Genomic DNA, 14385 nt, shown 5'->3' on the forward strand with positions numbered 1-14385 from the left:
TTCTATTCCCAAATCTTCTCTTTCTCAAAAACTAGTTAAAAGTAGCTTTTTTAGTTAATAATACTTAAGATTTTTCTCAGATTTGTGTCTTTGCATAGCATGTAATTGCATCTGAAGCCATGTATGTGTTTCTTAGTTTTATAAATTGACAAATAACTGTATTTGTGAGGTACAGTGTGATATTTTATTGCCCAATACATTGTGGAATTATTAAATAGGCAAATTAGCACATCTGTTACCAGATAGTTTTCATTTATTTGAGAATATTTTAAATTCTCTTGGCTATTTTGAAATGAATGATACATTGTTAGTAACTATAGTCACCATGCTATACAATAGCCATGCATGTTTTATTGGTAGTAGTACTATTTTCAGTAATTCAAGTCTACTCATATTTATTGTTATTAACAGTCATTTTAGTTAACAGTGAGTCTTTACTAACACTATTTTGTGAGTCTGTCATAAAACTTGCATTGACTCTGTGAACACTGGCATTCTCTAACTTTCCTTTCTGTCCATGGCCACAGACAAAATTATGGATTTGAAGGAGCAGCCAGGTAACACTGTTTCGGCTGGTCAAGAGGATTTCCCATCTGTCCTGCTTGAAACTGCTGCTTCTCTTCCTTCTCTATCTCCTCTCTCAACTGCTTCTTTTAAAGAACATGAATACCTTGGTAATTTACCAGCAGTATCACCCCCACAAGGAACACTTCAAGAAACTTTAAATGAAGCATCTAAAGAGTTCTCAGAGAAGGCAAAAAATCCATTTGTAGATAAAGATTTAACAGAGTTTTCAGAATTAGAATACTCAGAAATGGGATCATCCTTCAGTGGCTCTCCAAAAGCAGAATCTGCCATACTAGTAGAAAACTCTAAGGAAGAAATGATTGTGAAGAGTAAAGATGAAGAGGAGGATTTAATTAGTAACGTCATCCTTCATAATCAACAAGAATCACCTATATCCCTTTCTAAATTGGTTAAAGAAGAGGACAAAGTTATGTCTCCAGAAAAAACAAAGGACAGTTTTAACGAAATGGAAGTTGGAGTAGAAGCACCTATGAGGGAGGAATATGCAGACTTCAAACCATTTGAGCGAGTATGGGAAGTGAAAGATACTTATAAGAAAGACAGTGATGTGTTGGCTGGTCAAGGTAATATAGAGAGCAATTTGGAACATAAAGTGGATAAGAAATGGTTTCCAGATAGCCTTGAGCAGACAAATCATGAAAAGGACAGTGAAAGCAGTAATGATGATGCCTCTTTTCCCAGTACACCAGAAGCTGTAAAAGACAGTTCAAGAGCATATATCACATGTACTCCCTTTGACCCAAAAGCAACAGAAAGCATTGCAACAAACATTTTTCCTTCATTAGAAGATCATACTTCAGAAAATAAGACGGATGAAAAAAAAATAGAAGAAAAGAAGGCCCAAATTGTAACAGAGAAGAAAATGAGCACCCAAACATCAAATCCTTTTCTTGTAGCATCACAGGATTCTGAGACAGATTATGTCACAACAGATAATTTATTAAAGGTGACCGAGGAAGTAGTGGCAAACATGACTGAAGGTCTAACCCCAGATTTAGTACAGGAAGCATGTGAAAGTGAATTGAATGAAGCTACAGGTACAAAACTTGCTTATGAAACAAAAATGGACTTGGTTCAAACATCAGAAGCCCTGCAGGACTCACTGTACCCTGTAGCACAGCTTTGCCCATCATTTGAAGAATCTGAAGCAACTCCTTCACCAGTTTTGCCTGACATTGTAATGGAAGCACCATTAAATTCTGTAGTTCCCGGGGCTAATCCTTCTGCAGTGCAGCCTAGTTCATCACCATTAGAAGCTCCTCCACTTAATTACGACAGCATAAAACTTGAGTCTGAAAATCCCCCACCTTATGAAGAGGCCATGAATGTATCAGGAATAAAGGAAGACATTAAAGAACCTGAACATATTAATGCAGTTGTTCAGGAAACAGAAGCTTCTTATATATCTATTGCATGTGACTTAATTAAAGAAACAAAACTCTCTACTGAACCAAGTCCAGATTTCTCTAATTATTCAGAAATGGTAAAAGTTGAAAAGCCATTGCCTGATCATTCTGAGCTAGTTGAGGATTCCTCCCCTGATTCTGAACCAGTTGACTTATTTAGTGATGATTCAATACCTGAAGTTCCACATAAACAAGAGGAAGCTGTGATGCTCATGAAAGAAAATCTCACTGAAACTTCCTTTGAATCAATAAAAGAACAAGAAAATAAGGAAAAACTCAGTGATTTTCCTCCTGAGGGGGGAAAGCCATATTTGGAATCTTTTCAGCCCAGTTTAGGTGCCAAAAAAGATTCCCTGTTGCCTGATGAAGTTTCAACATTGACCAGAAAGGAGAAAATTCCTTTGCAGATGGAAGAGCTCAATACTGCAGCTTATTCAAATGATGATTTATTTATTTCTAAGGAAGCAAAAATAAGAGAAAGTGAAACATTTTCAGATTCATCTCCAATTGAGATTATAGATGAATTCCCTACATTTGTCAGTTCTAAAACTATTTCTAAATTAGCCAGGGAATACACTGACCTAGAAGTATCCCACAAAAGTGAAGTTGCTAACGTCCAGGATGGAGCTGGGTCATTGCCTTGCACAGAATTGCCCCATGACCTTTCTTTTAAGAACATACACACTCCTAAAGATGAAGATAAAATGCAAATCTCAGATGAGTCTGATATATCAAAGGTGTCCGTACTGCCTCCAGATGTTTCTGGTTTGACAACAGAGATAGGCAGTATAGTTGAACCCAAAGTTTTTATGAAAGAAGCTGAGGAAAAACTTCCTTCTGATACAGAAAAAGAGGACAGATCACCATCTGCTATCTTTTCAGCAGAGCTGAGTAAAACTTCAGGTAATCAGTTTGTGTATTGTTTTATCTTTTCACATCACTTTTTGACTTTGTATGAAATACTCCTTCTTTGTATCACGTAGTGTATTTTATAATACCTAATATGTCACATTTATTAGAACTTTCCCACCATCTCATTTAAAAGTGTTAGTGCTTTTTCTACCTCTTTTATGGTCACCACACACTCTTGCTCTCAATTTTTCCACATAGTTGTTAGTCACTTATATTGCATCATTGAATTTAATTAGAATCAGCTTCAAAATCTATTTTTTTCTTCAGTGTTTATTGATAACATGATGAGCAAGAAATACTAAGATATTTTCAGATGTTTATTTTTATCTTAGAAATGATTTTATATTTACTTTATAAAGAACAATTCTATGGCATATATTTTAACATTATTTTTCCAGTGAGATGTGTAAAGTCAGGCATATTGAGTGGAGGCATTTTTTTAGAAAAGTGTAAATTGAGGTATGCTATTAGGAATTCTTCTGAAAAGTTCTAATTCTAATTTTTTCTTTTGACTACATTTCCAATATACCTGATTTGCATAAAGTGACTTGCACACTTTTTAAAATTTAGTATTCTAATTTGGCTGTGTTTTCTATTCTATTAAAATAGGAATATGTTTATGAATAGAGATAGGTAGCACTTGCTACCATCAGATCAGTCTAGAAAATGTTGCAGTATTACAAGAAAGAGGAGATTCTAAATATTCAGGTAATGAAGTGTGAGCATGGAGACTTCGTGTTTGATGGATGTGAACATGAAGATGAAAGGAAAAGTCAAAGACGACTCCAGGAATTCTGGCTTTCTGGTGTGTGCATGCATAGACAGCAGTATGAGAAGCTGAGGTGTAGGGAACATGAGAAAAGTTGACTAAAGAGGAAAAGATAAGAAATTCAGTTTTGAATATGTTGGCATTGGTACCTATGAAATACCCAAGAAGTTATGGATATTATGTATACCTATAAACATTAGAATGGACTTCAAGGTAGAAACTAAAGCCATAGAGATTAATTGGAGAGAACCAAGAGAAAAGAAAGATTTAATGTTAAAGAAATGATCAGCATTATAAAATCTAGAGAGGTCAGTTAAGCTAAGGATTGAAAGTTTGTCAAAATGGAGGGAAAGAGTTGGTTTTACAACAGCAAATGATTTAGGGAAGGGCTAGGCTTGAGTGAATGTTAGAGCAAATGGATGTAAATGTTGACTATTTTAGTTTGAGAACGTGAAGGAAAGTGTTAGCAATCAGAAGAGAGTATGAGGTTGAAGAAGGGCAATTTTTTCGAGGAGGGAAGGTGTGATCCTAGGTGCTGGTATAGAGTCTGAGGGTAGATTGTAGAGCCCAGGTAGAAGAATTAGTCTTAGAGAGGAAGAATGATAGTGCTTTGTAGTGAATGGAAAGTTTAGGTGTTGATACTACTGGAAATTTGTGGCTGGAAGTTTGGGAGAATTATTTAATGGTTAACATTTATTGTTTGAAGCAGTGTGTGTGTTAGGTCCTTTGCTGAGAATGAACTGGAACATGCTTGGGTGGAGTAGATATGAAATACTTTCTGACTAGGGAAACATTCTTTGTGTTAAGAACTCGTGAAGATTGAAGGATGATAAATATCCTGGGTATGGGTTCAGAGAAAGCAAATGGTTGTATTGACTTAAGGTTGTGTTTTGCTAGGTGTGCTCAGTGGAAGGACAAGTCAAGAGAGTTATGGATAATAGCAAAGAACAGTTGAAAGTGATGGACTATGGCATATAAGTTGAGGAAATGAAAAGAAGGCATTGATAGGAAGAGAGTAGGTCATTGAACTTGAGGTCCAAATTAGATCTAAGAACCCAAAGTGGTGGGAGTAAAAATGTGACTGCCAAAATGTTGTGGTCAGTTTAGTGTTGTGAGTGTATGCGGCTGGGTGTGTTGGATGTTGAATTTGGAATTTCAGAACAATAGCTGTTCAATTTGAATACAAATGGTCAATGTTTGCCCGTGAGACAAGGCCTACAGTGGAGCTGGGTAAAGGTTGCTAGAGTTTGAATTACATTCTGGAAAGTCACCCATGATAATGACCTGACTTAGATGGAGAAGAGGATTAGGAATTAGGGACATAAGTCTTTGGTAAAGGACAGTGAGTGAGACAACTGACAAGATAGTAGATGAGAGCAATTAGGAAGGATAGAGAATGACATAACTGAATAGTCAAGGTCTGTTTAATAATTGTCTGGAAGTCACAATGGTGAGCAGAGGGTACTACCTCTCCCTCATTTAGATGTAGAATATAGGAGAGCACACAGCCTCCATTTAGAAAGTTCTACAGGAAAAGCAGTATCCATCCTCAAGGAAGAGTCAGGTTTTGGTGAAGGTGAGGTAATGCATTCATCAAGTTGTAAAGAAGTTAAGGATTATGAGAGCTGGTTCATGTGGAAGGTGGGTTTCACAAACATGGGAAAGTGTTTTGGGAGGGACCAATGGAAGGACAATACCTGAGAAGCCCAGTACAATGTGTTGATGATAATGTGGGTAAAGACCAAGGAGAAACCAGGATGTGAGCAGGACTGAAAGGCTTCTGATGAATCCAGCACTGCCTGGGAACTTAAAGCTTCTAGTCCTCTGGTAGATGGAAGCTCCCAGGAGTTTCAGGAATTGACTGTTTCTTGGATTGATTTTACTAAACCTCTAGAGATCTATGGCCTAATAGGTCAATGTTAAGGGAAAAATAGGGGCCATTGCCATGGAAGGTTTAGTGGTGTTGGCTGATTGAAGAAAGTTTAAGTAATGCTTGGGCTTTCTTTCTTTCTTTCTTTTCTTTTTTTAAGGAAAATAATTATTTATGCCTTTTCTCTGAGAAGATTGTTATTCATGACTTTCTTATTCAAGGTTTTTTTATCTTTTCGTTTTTTTTTTTTTTAGTTCCCCTGCTTCTCCCACCCTCTCCCTTTTCCTCCTTTCTCGAATTAAATTGTATATATTTATAAGATACAGCATGATACTTTGATAAATAATATATAATGTGTACTGACTGAATAGAGTAATTTGGATGCACTAAATGTGTATATTCTTGAAAAACTACGGGAAGGAAATCAAGTGTTGGTATAATGAAAATAACGAGTGACATTAGTTCTAGTCTTGGCTGTACCACTGACAGTCACTTCATCTTTCTTCATATCACTTTACTTTTCTATAAAAGGAATGGGGTGAGATTAGATCTTTACAACTTGATAATTTCTGTTAGACCAGGACACAAGAAAAGACCACTGACTCCAATTAAAATCAAATTAAAGCAAGCTGCCTCTCCCTCCCAAAAAGGTGGGAACAAGACAGCCCCGAGGCTTCTTTGTGGCCCAGTTTTATAGCCCAAAAAGTTACACAAAGGGGGGTTACAGATAACAACACTCTGAGGAGCATAACACAAGTTTACATTTTTGCTGGCCCCGGCATCAGAATTTATGGAGATCTTAGAGACTCCGAGAGGGTCATTATCCTCCGGCCAGGGAAGGCCAGAATTTATGAGGCGTCACTAAGGTTTAGGAAAGGGTTGTTATCTGGTCAGGGAAAACCGGACATGGGTGAGTTCAGGGCACGGGCAGGCATTCCAAGTAGGTTCAGAATTTGCAGTAATTTATAGTAAAGCCGAAATTATCTTTTCATGGTTTTATGGCAAGATGCCCAATTTTAAGAAAAGATCAGGTTGGGTCTATCATTTCCTTCTTTGTAAAGCCATCTGTTAAAAAACAGTTACTTATTTCAAGCATTGTGCGAGGGTTTTTTTTGGTGGGAGAGAGAAAAATAAATACGAAATCTTGCCCTAATATAATTTTCAGTTGGTAGAGACAGACTGGTTAAGGACAGAACTACATTGTGATACATGTTAAAATGGGTACAGTCATTTACTTCCTTATCTTCCCAAAAGTATGGGCTAAGCATACTGAAGTCAGATGTAACAGCATATATACCATTAGACTAATAATAGAGGCTCAAATGGCTTAAGAACTTTACAGCATTCCTAATTATGATATATAGGAAATTTTGTTTTTTTGCAGTGCTGGGGATTGAACCCAGGGCTTCACACATACTAGGCAAAAACACTCCAGTTTGGGTTTTTTTTTTTTTTCAAATGTCCAAGTCTTATTATTGTTTTTATGTTTAATGTTTTTTAACACTGATAGATAAAAATGTCAATTTCCTCAGGTCATTTATTATCTCAAATTTTTGTTTTCTTAAAATGACATTTTGTAGGCAGAATTCAGTTTTAATTTTGGAAAGGAAGACATAAGGAAAATGAACAAGGTATTATGGTGCATACTTTGTTGCTTTGTTACTTTTTTAAGTAAAACTTGTCAGGTGGAAAAGAATACTGGTCCCTCCCCTCCACTGTTGAATGAAAAATTTGTAACAAAATGTTCTTAATTTGAAATGTAAATGCTGATTTTTCTTAGTCTATATTTTATTTACACTATACCTCATCATTCAGAGTAAGTTTTTAATTATCTAGGCCCAGTATTTTATATGTGTTCTCTATTTAAATTTTTAAAAATCCTGGCTAAAAATTTATGATTTTGATACTTATTTTCCACTTTTGTTTTTAAAATATATTTTGAATATTATTAGCATTAAAAGTTTTCAGTATTTCACTCACTTTAAAAAATAAAAAAAAAGTAGAAAGTAAAATACTTGTTAATACTTGCATAAATTTATTCTGTATCCCAGCCAAATGGGTAAAACTTCTGAAAAGAAAGTTAACAGACTGGTGGCATTATCACTTGAAACTTAAAATGTTTGTCAGATGATGCATGGAATCTCAGTGTGGCATAGGAATGATGGTTTATGGATATCAGCATTTAAGGATTGTGAGTGAAAAAGCATTGGTACATGGTAAAGGAAAAAAGAGGCCACTGGTATAGGAATGGCTTCACAGAAGAGGTGATTTTTTGAAAGTTACAGATAGCAAATATGAGTAAATATACCTAGACATTTATATGTGTGTACAAATAGGCACACAGAGAAGTTTTCCAGATTCTGTTGTGGTAGATACAATATGTTCAGTATCTAATCCTACTTACTTTGTAGCTAGGCACAGAGGTAGATTTGTACACTGGCCACATGTAACTAATTGTGAAGAAACATTTAGGTTTATTCAGAACTAAATTGAAAAAAATCAATCTATGCTAAAGAAGGTTTTTGGTCAGTTAGTTGCTAAAATTATCTGGAAATAAGCAATAAAAACCCATAGTATCATTTATGATTTTTTTCTGTTTTAAAGCTAATTGCTTTTTTAAAAAAAGTTAACTTTTTATTGGAAATAATTTCAAACTTTAAAACAAAGTTGGAAAAATAAACAGTACAAAGAATGTTTTATAACCCTTTATTTGAATTCATCTATTTTACCCCATTTGTTTTATTTTGTGATTTCTCTGTGTATGGGGGTGTGTGTGTGTGTGTGTGTGTGTGTGTGTGTGTGTGTGTGTGTATACACATACATATACATATATATATACACATACATACATATACATTTATATATATCTTTCATTTGTGATTGCTCTTTCTGTATAAACTAGATGTGGTCATGTGTTCATCCTTGTTTTTTTCTGAACTGTTTGAGAATAAATTATATCTTTGGCCTTTTACCCCTAAATACTTCAGATAGAGATCATTCTTTTAAAAGCAATTTCACATTCTTTCTTCATTTGTCTTTACCCTTGACTGAAAAGAAGGAACCATTTTATAGTCATTGAAACCTCTTAAGTCTTATGGATGCTAAGTAACTGACCTAGGATTATGTAGCAAATTATATAATGTACATAATACTTTTGAGCTTCTTATCTGTTTCCACATAGATGATCTTATTTCCGATAGGAACTACAATTCCAACCCAGGTTTTGTCCACTTCTCAGTTATTTGTGCATTTTGAAATAGCAATTATTCTCCTGATTTTAGTGAGAAACAGAGATGCTGCTGTTGTGTTGTGTTGTGTTGGGCAGTAAGCAGTGCAAGGTTTTGTGTTGGCTTTGTGTTGGGCAGTAAGCAATGCAAGGCTTTGATAAGAAGTCAAGAAAGTTGACTATTGTCAACATTTTCTTTCATGTTCTTCCATATGTAGAATATCAACTAGAATATTCTGTTGCTGCTATGTGGAGACAGAAAACCCTGTTGTGATAGACAATTGCTGTTCATTTATATTGTTGGTAGGCCATTGGTAAAGAAAGGTGCTAATGTCTCCAGTTCAAACCATTGAGATCTTGACTTAATTATAGTGATTGATTGATATATATATTTTTGTTGCTTGATTTGTCACTAATGCATAAACTATTTTCAGTTCATAATCAAAATATAGATTGTATCTTCCTGACCTTTTGGTGAGTAAAAGTGTAAACCATTCACAAATTATTTATTCGTTATACTTAAACTGCATAATGTTCAGGGTTAAGCAACTAGTCAAAGAAGCTACTTAAAACTCCATTATGAAGGTAAAGAGTTTAAAAATTATGCTTCACAAATATGTATATATATGTGTGTATATATATATATATATGCTTCATATGTGTGTACTTAAAGAATTTGCATTTGATATTTTTTATGATTAAACTTTAATATTAATTTAAAAATTACAGCTTTTGGCCTTTCACTAAAACATTGTAGGTACTAAGGTTCTAAGTTTTGTCCACTTATAAAAATATATTTTTAGTAAGCAAATATTAGTTAGACTTTGATTATGAAGCTGGCAGTTAATCTGATTAAAAGTAAGAACTTTAAATACTTTCAAATATATAAATATTTATTTAGCATAGCAAGGCCCTGGTTTTTAATCCCTATCCCTGGAATAAATAAGTAGATATATAACTGAAATAGTATTAGTAAATTTCCACTGTAGCTAAATTAAAACCTATATTTTGTTGATAAAGGAATTGATTATATTTACTTTTACAAAGTATCGTTGTTAAATTTGTGAGGATTTATTTAGTGCTTACTAAGAACCCAATAAAAAAATATACCATGTAAGATAGGTACCACTAAATATGTGGTTAAAAGAACTTCATTTTGAGCATTTTACAGACTATAGAGTTCTTATCCTTGCCTTTTTCTTAGTTTGGGCAAATGTTTTAATAATCTGATTTTCAGGAGAATAGTTCATGAAGCAATCTGAAATTTATGTTCATTGTACAGATCTGAGAAATATAGAAAGGCATTTGAATGTGATGGAGAAAAATTGTAGTAACTGCTCAAACAATCATTGTTAATATTTCAGAATACTTCATTCTAGTCTTCAGTGTATGTGTGTACTTTATAAATGTAATAAAACAAGCATTTTACAAAATTGGGATCATATTCTGCCTGTCATTTGTAAGTTTAAATTTTTTTAATAGTATTTTAATTGCAAACATTTTTGTATTTTTAAATATCTGTTGCTGCATGATATTTTAATCTTAGTGTTCCTAGTATAAATATATCTTAACCAGTCAGTTCACTGTTGTTGGACCCTTAGATTATTTCTGAGTATTGCTGCTTTTGTTATTGATATCTTTATATCTGGATATATTTTACATATTTAAATTATTATTCTTTTCACTAATTTCTAGAAAACCTGTGTCAGTGGATATCAGCATGAACATTTTCAGAGTTTTAACAAAAGTGGACATTAGAAAAGTATGAATTTTACCCTTACAACAGAATAAGAAAATACTCTATCACCAACTGATATCATTTTTTTTTAGGTGATTTCCACATTATTTAAAATTCGAAAAGTACAATAGTTTTCTTCCTGTTTCTGTTGCCTGTTCACCTCATACTCTTTACCAGAGTCACCTTTTTGGACTTAAGTAGTGTTCTAGATATTTTATACTTTTTAAAAACTTTATGTGTGATAGGTGAAAGTGGTATCTCTCTTTTGATTTTTAATTATTAGTGAATGTAAACACACTTCTAATATGTTTTTTTTTGGCTATTTGTATTTTGTTTTTTATGAATTGCTTTGCCCATTTTTAAATTCAGGTGTTCATTTTTTTTTCTGACTTTGTGTGTGTGTGTGTGTGTGTGTGTATATATATATGAGAAAGATGAAAACTCTACTCATGTTAGAGTTTTCCTGCAATTTTCCAAAATATTTTTATTTTATTTTACATTTTTACTTTTTCACAAAGGAAAAATCTATCTTTATTTACTTTCCTTGTAGTTTTCATTTTTACATTTAATTCTGATCTATTTTAAATGGATTCTGGAAGAAAATCATTTTATTCTACATGTTTTTTGCTGGTAGAGTTATTTGCCTATTTCCATTGTACTTTAATCTAGTTCTCTATTGCCAGGAACAATCTATGGAAGTGCCAGAAAAATTCAGAGTAGTTTTTGCTAGATTGTGTGTCCTGGATTGGGCAATCAGTTGTAGACTGTGGGTGTTGCTGCCATCTAGTGTTGTTGATAGAAAACCAGTTCTGTAGAGTACTTTGTAACTTTTGACCATAGGGAATAAATTCAGTCAGGCAGAAAAATTTAGTAAGCTGGGATTATCTGTTCCACACTTATGAATGACATTAAAAATTATTTTTTAAAAAATTTGCATTTTGACATTTTGTACTAAGTCACACATGTTTGAATCATGTTATTATAAACATTTTGAAATGACCCTCAAGATTTCCCCACAACTATGTACTTTAATGAAAAAAAATCTTTAAAAGATCTGTGCAGAGCCTAAAGACAAGTTACTTTTGAATTCTGAATTTAGAAATGCTTTGGTCTTTTAGGAGTATCTATGTATTTATTTTAGATTTTAATGTAATAGAATTTAATTCTCATTAAATAGTATCACTTTCAATTTCTTTGTAGATTTTAGCAGCTCATGTGAAATTATTTATAGACTTAAAAATGCACATTTTTTGGCTATGTGAAAACGTCATTCATTTCATACATTTTCATTTCTTAAGATTCAGTTCAGTTATGTTGAAGTGCTATAATTTAGTCTATAGAGGGCATTGTATTACAGCACATGGTAGGGTTTTAAAGGGTTTAATACCTCAGTAATGTATGTTTAATTTTATACCTTTGCTTAGCTCAGAATAATTATATTGTAAAGTAAGTTTAACATTACACTGTAGCTGTAGTTGTTGTTATAAAAGAACGATTAATTTAAAAGAATTCCTGTTCTCTGGCTGGAAGTAGATAAATTATTTTAGCTACCAAGACAGTATACAAAGCAGCTAACTTAGGGTGTTGCACTTTCAATATTAATGACTGCTTTTTTCTCACCTGATTTCCTTTGTATCTCTAAACATTGTGAAGAAAACTTTAAAAAAAATATTTTTATTAGTGGTTGATGAACTTTATTTATTTGTATGTGGTGCTAAGAATCGAACCCAGTATGTCACATATGCTAGGCAAGCACTCCACCACTGAGCCACAATCCCAGCCTGAAAACTGTTTTTTTTTTTTTATAAGAGAGAGTGAGAGAGGGGGGGACAGAGAGAGAGAGAGAGAATTTTAATATTTATTTATTTTTTCTTAGTTCTCGGCGGACACAACATCTTTGTTGGTATGTGGTGCTGAGGATCGAACCCGGGCCGCCCGCATGCCAGGCGAGCGCACTACCACTTGAGCCTCATCCCCAGCCCCTGAAAACTGTTTTTTAAATTGATGCCTATTGTAAAATGCAGTTCAATGCTGTCTCAAATCCTTCCAATTATATACAAGTACATACAAGTCAGAAAAAAAATTATGCTCAATTTCTGAGGTTATCGAAAATCTTTTTAAAACTTTTTTTAGTTGTAGTTTTGGACACAGTACCTTCACTTTATTTACATGTGATGCTGAGTATTGGACCCAGTACCTCATGTGTGCCAGGCAAGCACTTTACCACTGAACCACAACTCTAGCACCAGAAATATTTTTTATTCTTTAGAAGGAATTGATTTAATCATAATTTTCATGTGAACTTTGTACAATAAAAAGATGAACATTTTTATTAGAGATATAATTACAAAGGTAATTTTAGAATGTAAAACTCTTTAGAAAGGAGTTGGGTATATTTGGAGGTCTTTATCATGTTCATGGGAGAGGGGAATACTGAGGGTATGGATATTGAGGAGAGGGAAGATGCTAAATATGAACTTTGAACTTTTATTTCAAAAGTTCTAAAGAAGGCTGATTTTTCAGATGAGTAAAATAATACTTTTCACCCTTCCCACTTTATACCCTCCCAATATGGAGCAGGACTTAGAATGCACATTAAACTTCTGTTTACTTGAGTTATAAATAAAGTGTGGTTCCTCCTTTGGGAGCCTTTTACTTTTAAGGAAAAATAGGGTTCTATCTCAAATAATCAGTGACATTTTGCAAGTTGGGATGTGCTCTATTTGAAAATTCCTTCATTTAAAAAAAATAAATTGATGAAAAAATAAAGATACATTTTAGAAAGATATGTCCTTTATTCAATTCATTAAGATGGGGTTTAATGTGAAATAGGACCAGTAAACTGCACATATAAATTTTAATCTCATCCATTTTTCAGATTTAAACATTTTTTTGCTTAGCTAGCTACACTTAACAGTAGTTTAAAACTTTGTAACAATGAAATGGACAGAATGGCAGTGGACTTCCATGAGCTAGTTTTCCCTGTACACGTATAGTACCCTAATTTGCAAAGAAGATGAAATGCTTACTCTGAAACCTTATGGTTCCTGTGTTCACTTTTTAATCTGCCTGGAGCACTGTTAAGCATGTTTAATGTTTAGATGAGTGAATGTGTATTATTGCGCATTCTTACCACTCTCAGACTTTTTAAAAAAAGTATTAAAGTAATTTGAAAGATGAGGAAAAAAACCCTTTATTTCAAGAAACCTTTTTCTCCTATTTAGTAATCTCTAACTTGAAATAATGTTTGAGCACTGTTTCTGAGTACTTCGTTCCCATGCTTAAGTGTTCTTTGGCTTTCAAGTTTTTTTTTTGGTTGTTGTTGTTGTTGTTGTTGTTGTTCTTTGCAGTACTGGCGTAGAACCCAGGGCCTTGAGCATGCTAGGCAAACACTGTATTACTAAACTATACTCCTAACCCCTGGCTTTCAGTTTAAACGACTTATTACTAGAAGTATTTTCTTGGGAGTATTTTATACTTAATGAATAGTTTGGGATTCTAAACTGTTGCATGAAGAAGCCACATGTTTTCACCCACGATCAGATTTATAACAGGTTTCTCAAATGGAGTGGTCCATTGGATAAAGTTTAAATGTTAACTGAGAATACTAGGTTGTTTTTCAGAATGATTTTATTTTATTTATAATTGGAGTTAGATAGGAAAAGAAATGAGTCATTGGTATATGGGTCTCTTCTGATATTAAGGATTTTTCAAGGTTTTACAGCCCATAGTTTTACAAGTTTCAGAAAATAACCCTATTTAAGCATTGGTTTAATCTTACGTATTTGTGTACAGAGGCTACGTATTTGGAAAATACTTCATTATGCCAAATATTTAAAACTATTTTAGCTTATTTGTTATTATTTATTGTTTTTT

General features: G+C 33.4%; 1 protein-coding gene across 2 annotated transcripts in view; it reads left to right on the forward strand.

Moving 5' to 3' along the window:
* The window catches only part of RTN4 (reticulon 4), a 67338-nt gene that overhangs the window by 17910 nt on the left and 35043 nt on the right, over positions 1 to 14385 (forward strand). The window contains exon 3 of one of the 2 annotated variants that reach the window (XM_081264736.1): positions 528 to 2897. The exons of the other annotated variant lie outside the window; for it this stretch is intronic. Within the exon in view, the coding sequence (XP_081120862.1) occupies positions 528 to 2897 (2370 nt within the window). The remainder of the gene's footprint in view (positions 1 to 527; positions 2898 to 14385) is intronic. 2 annotated transcript variants of the gene reach the window in all.

This window comes from Spermophilus citellus (assembly GCF_964194105.1).
Source record: "Spermophilus citellus genome assembly, chromosome: 13".
Lineage (NCBI taxonomy): Eukaryota > Metazoa > Chordata > Mammalia > Rodentia > Sciuridae > Spermophilus > Spermophilus citellus.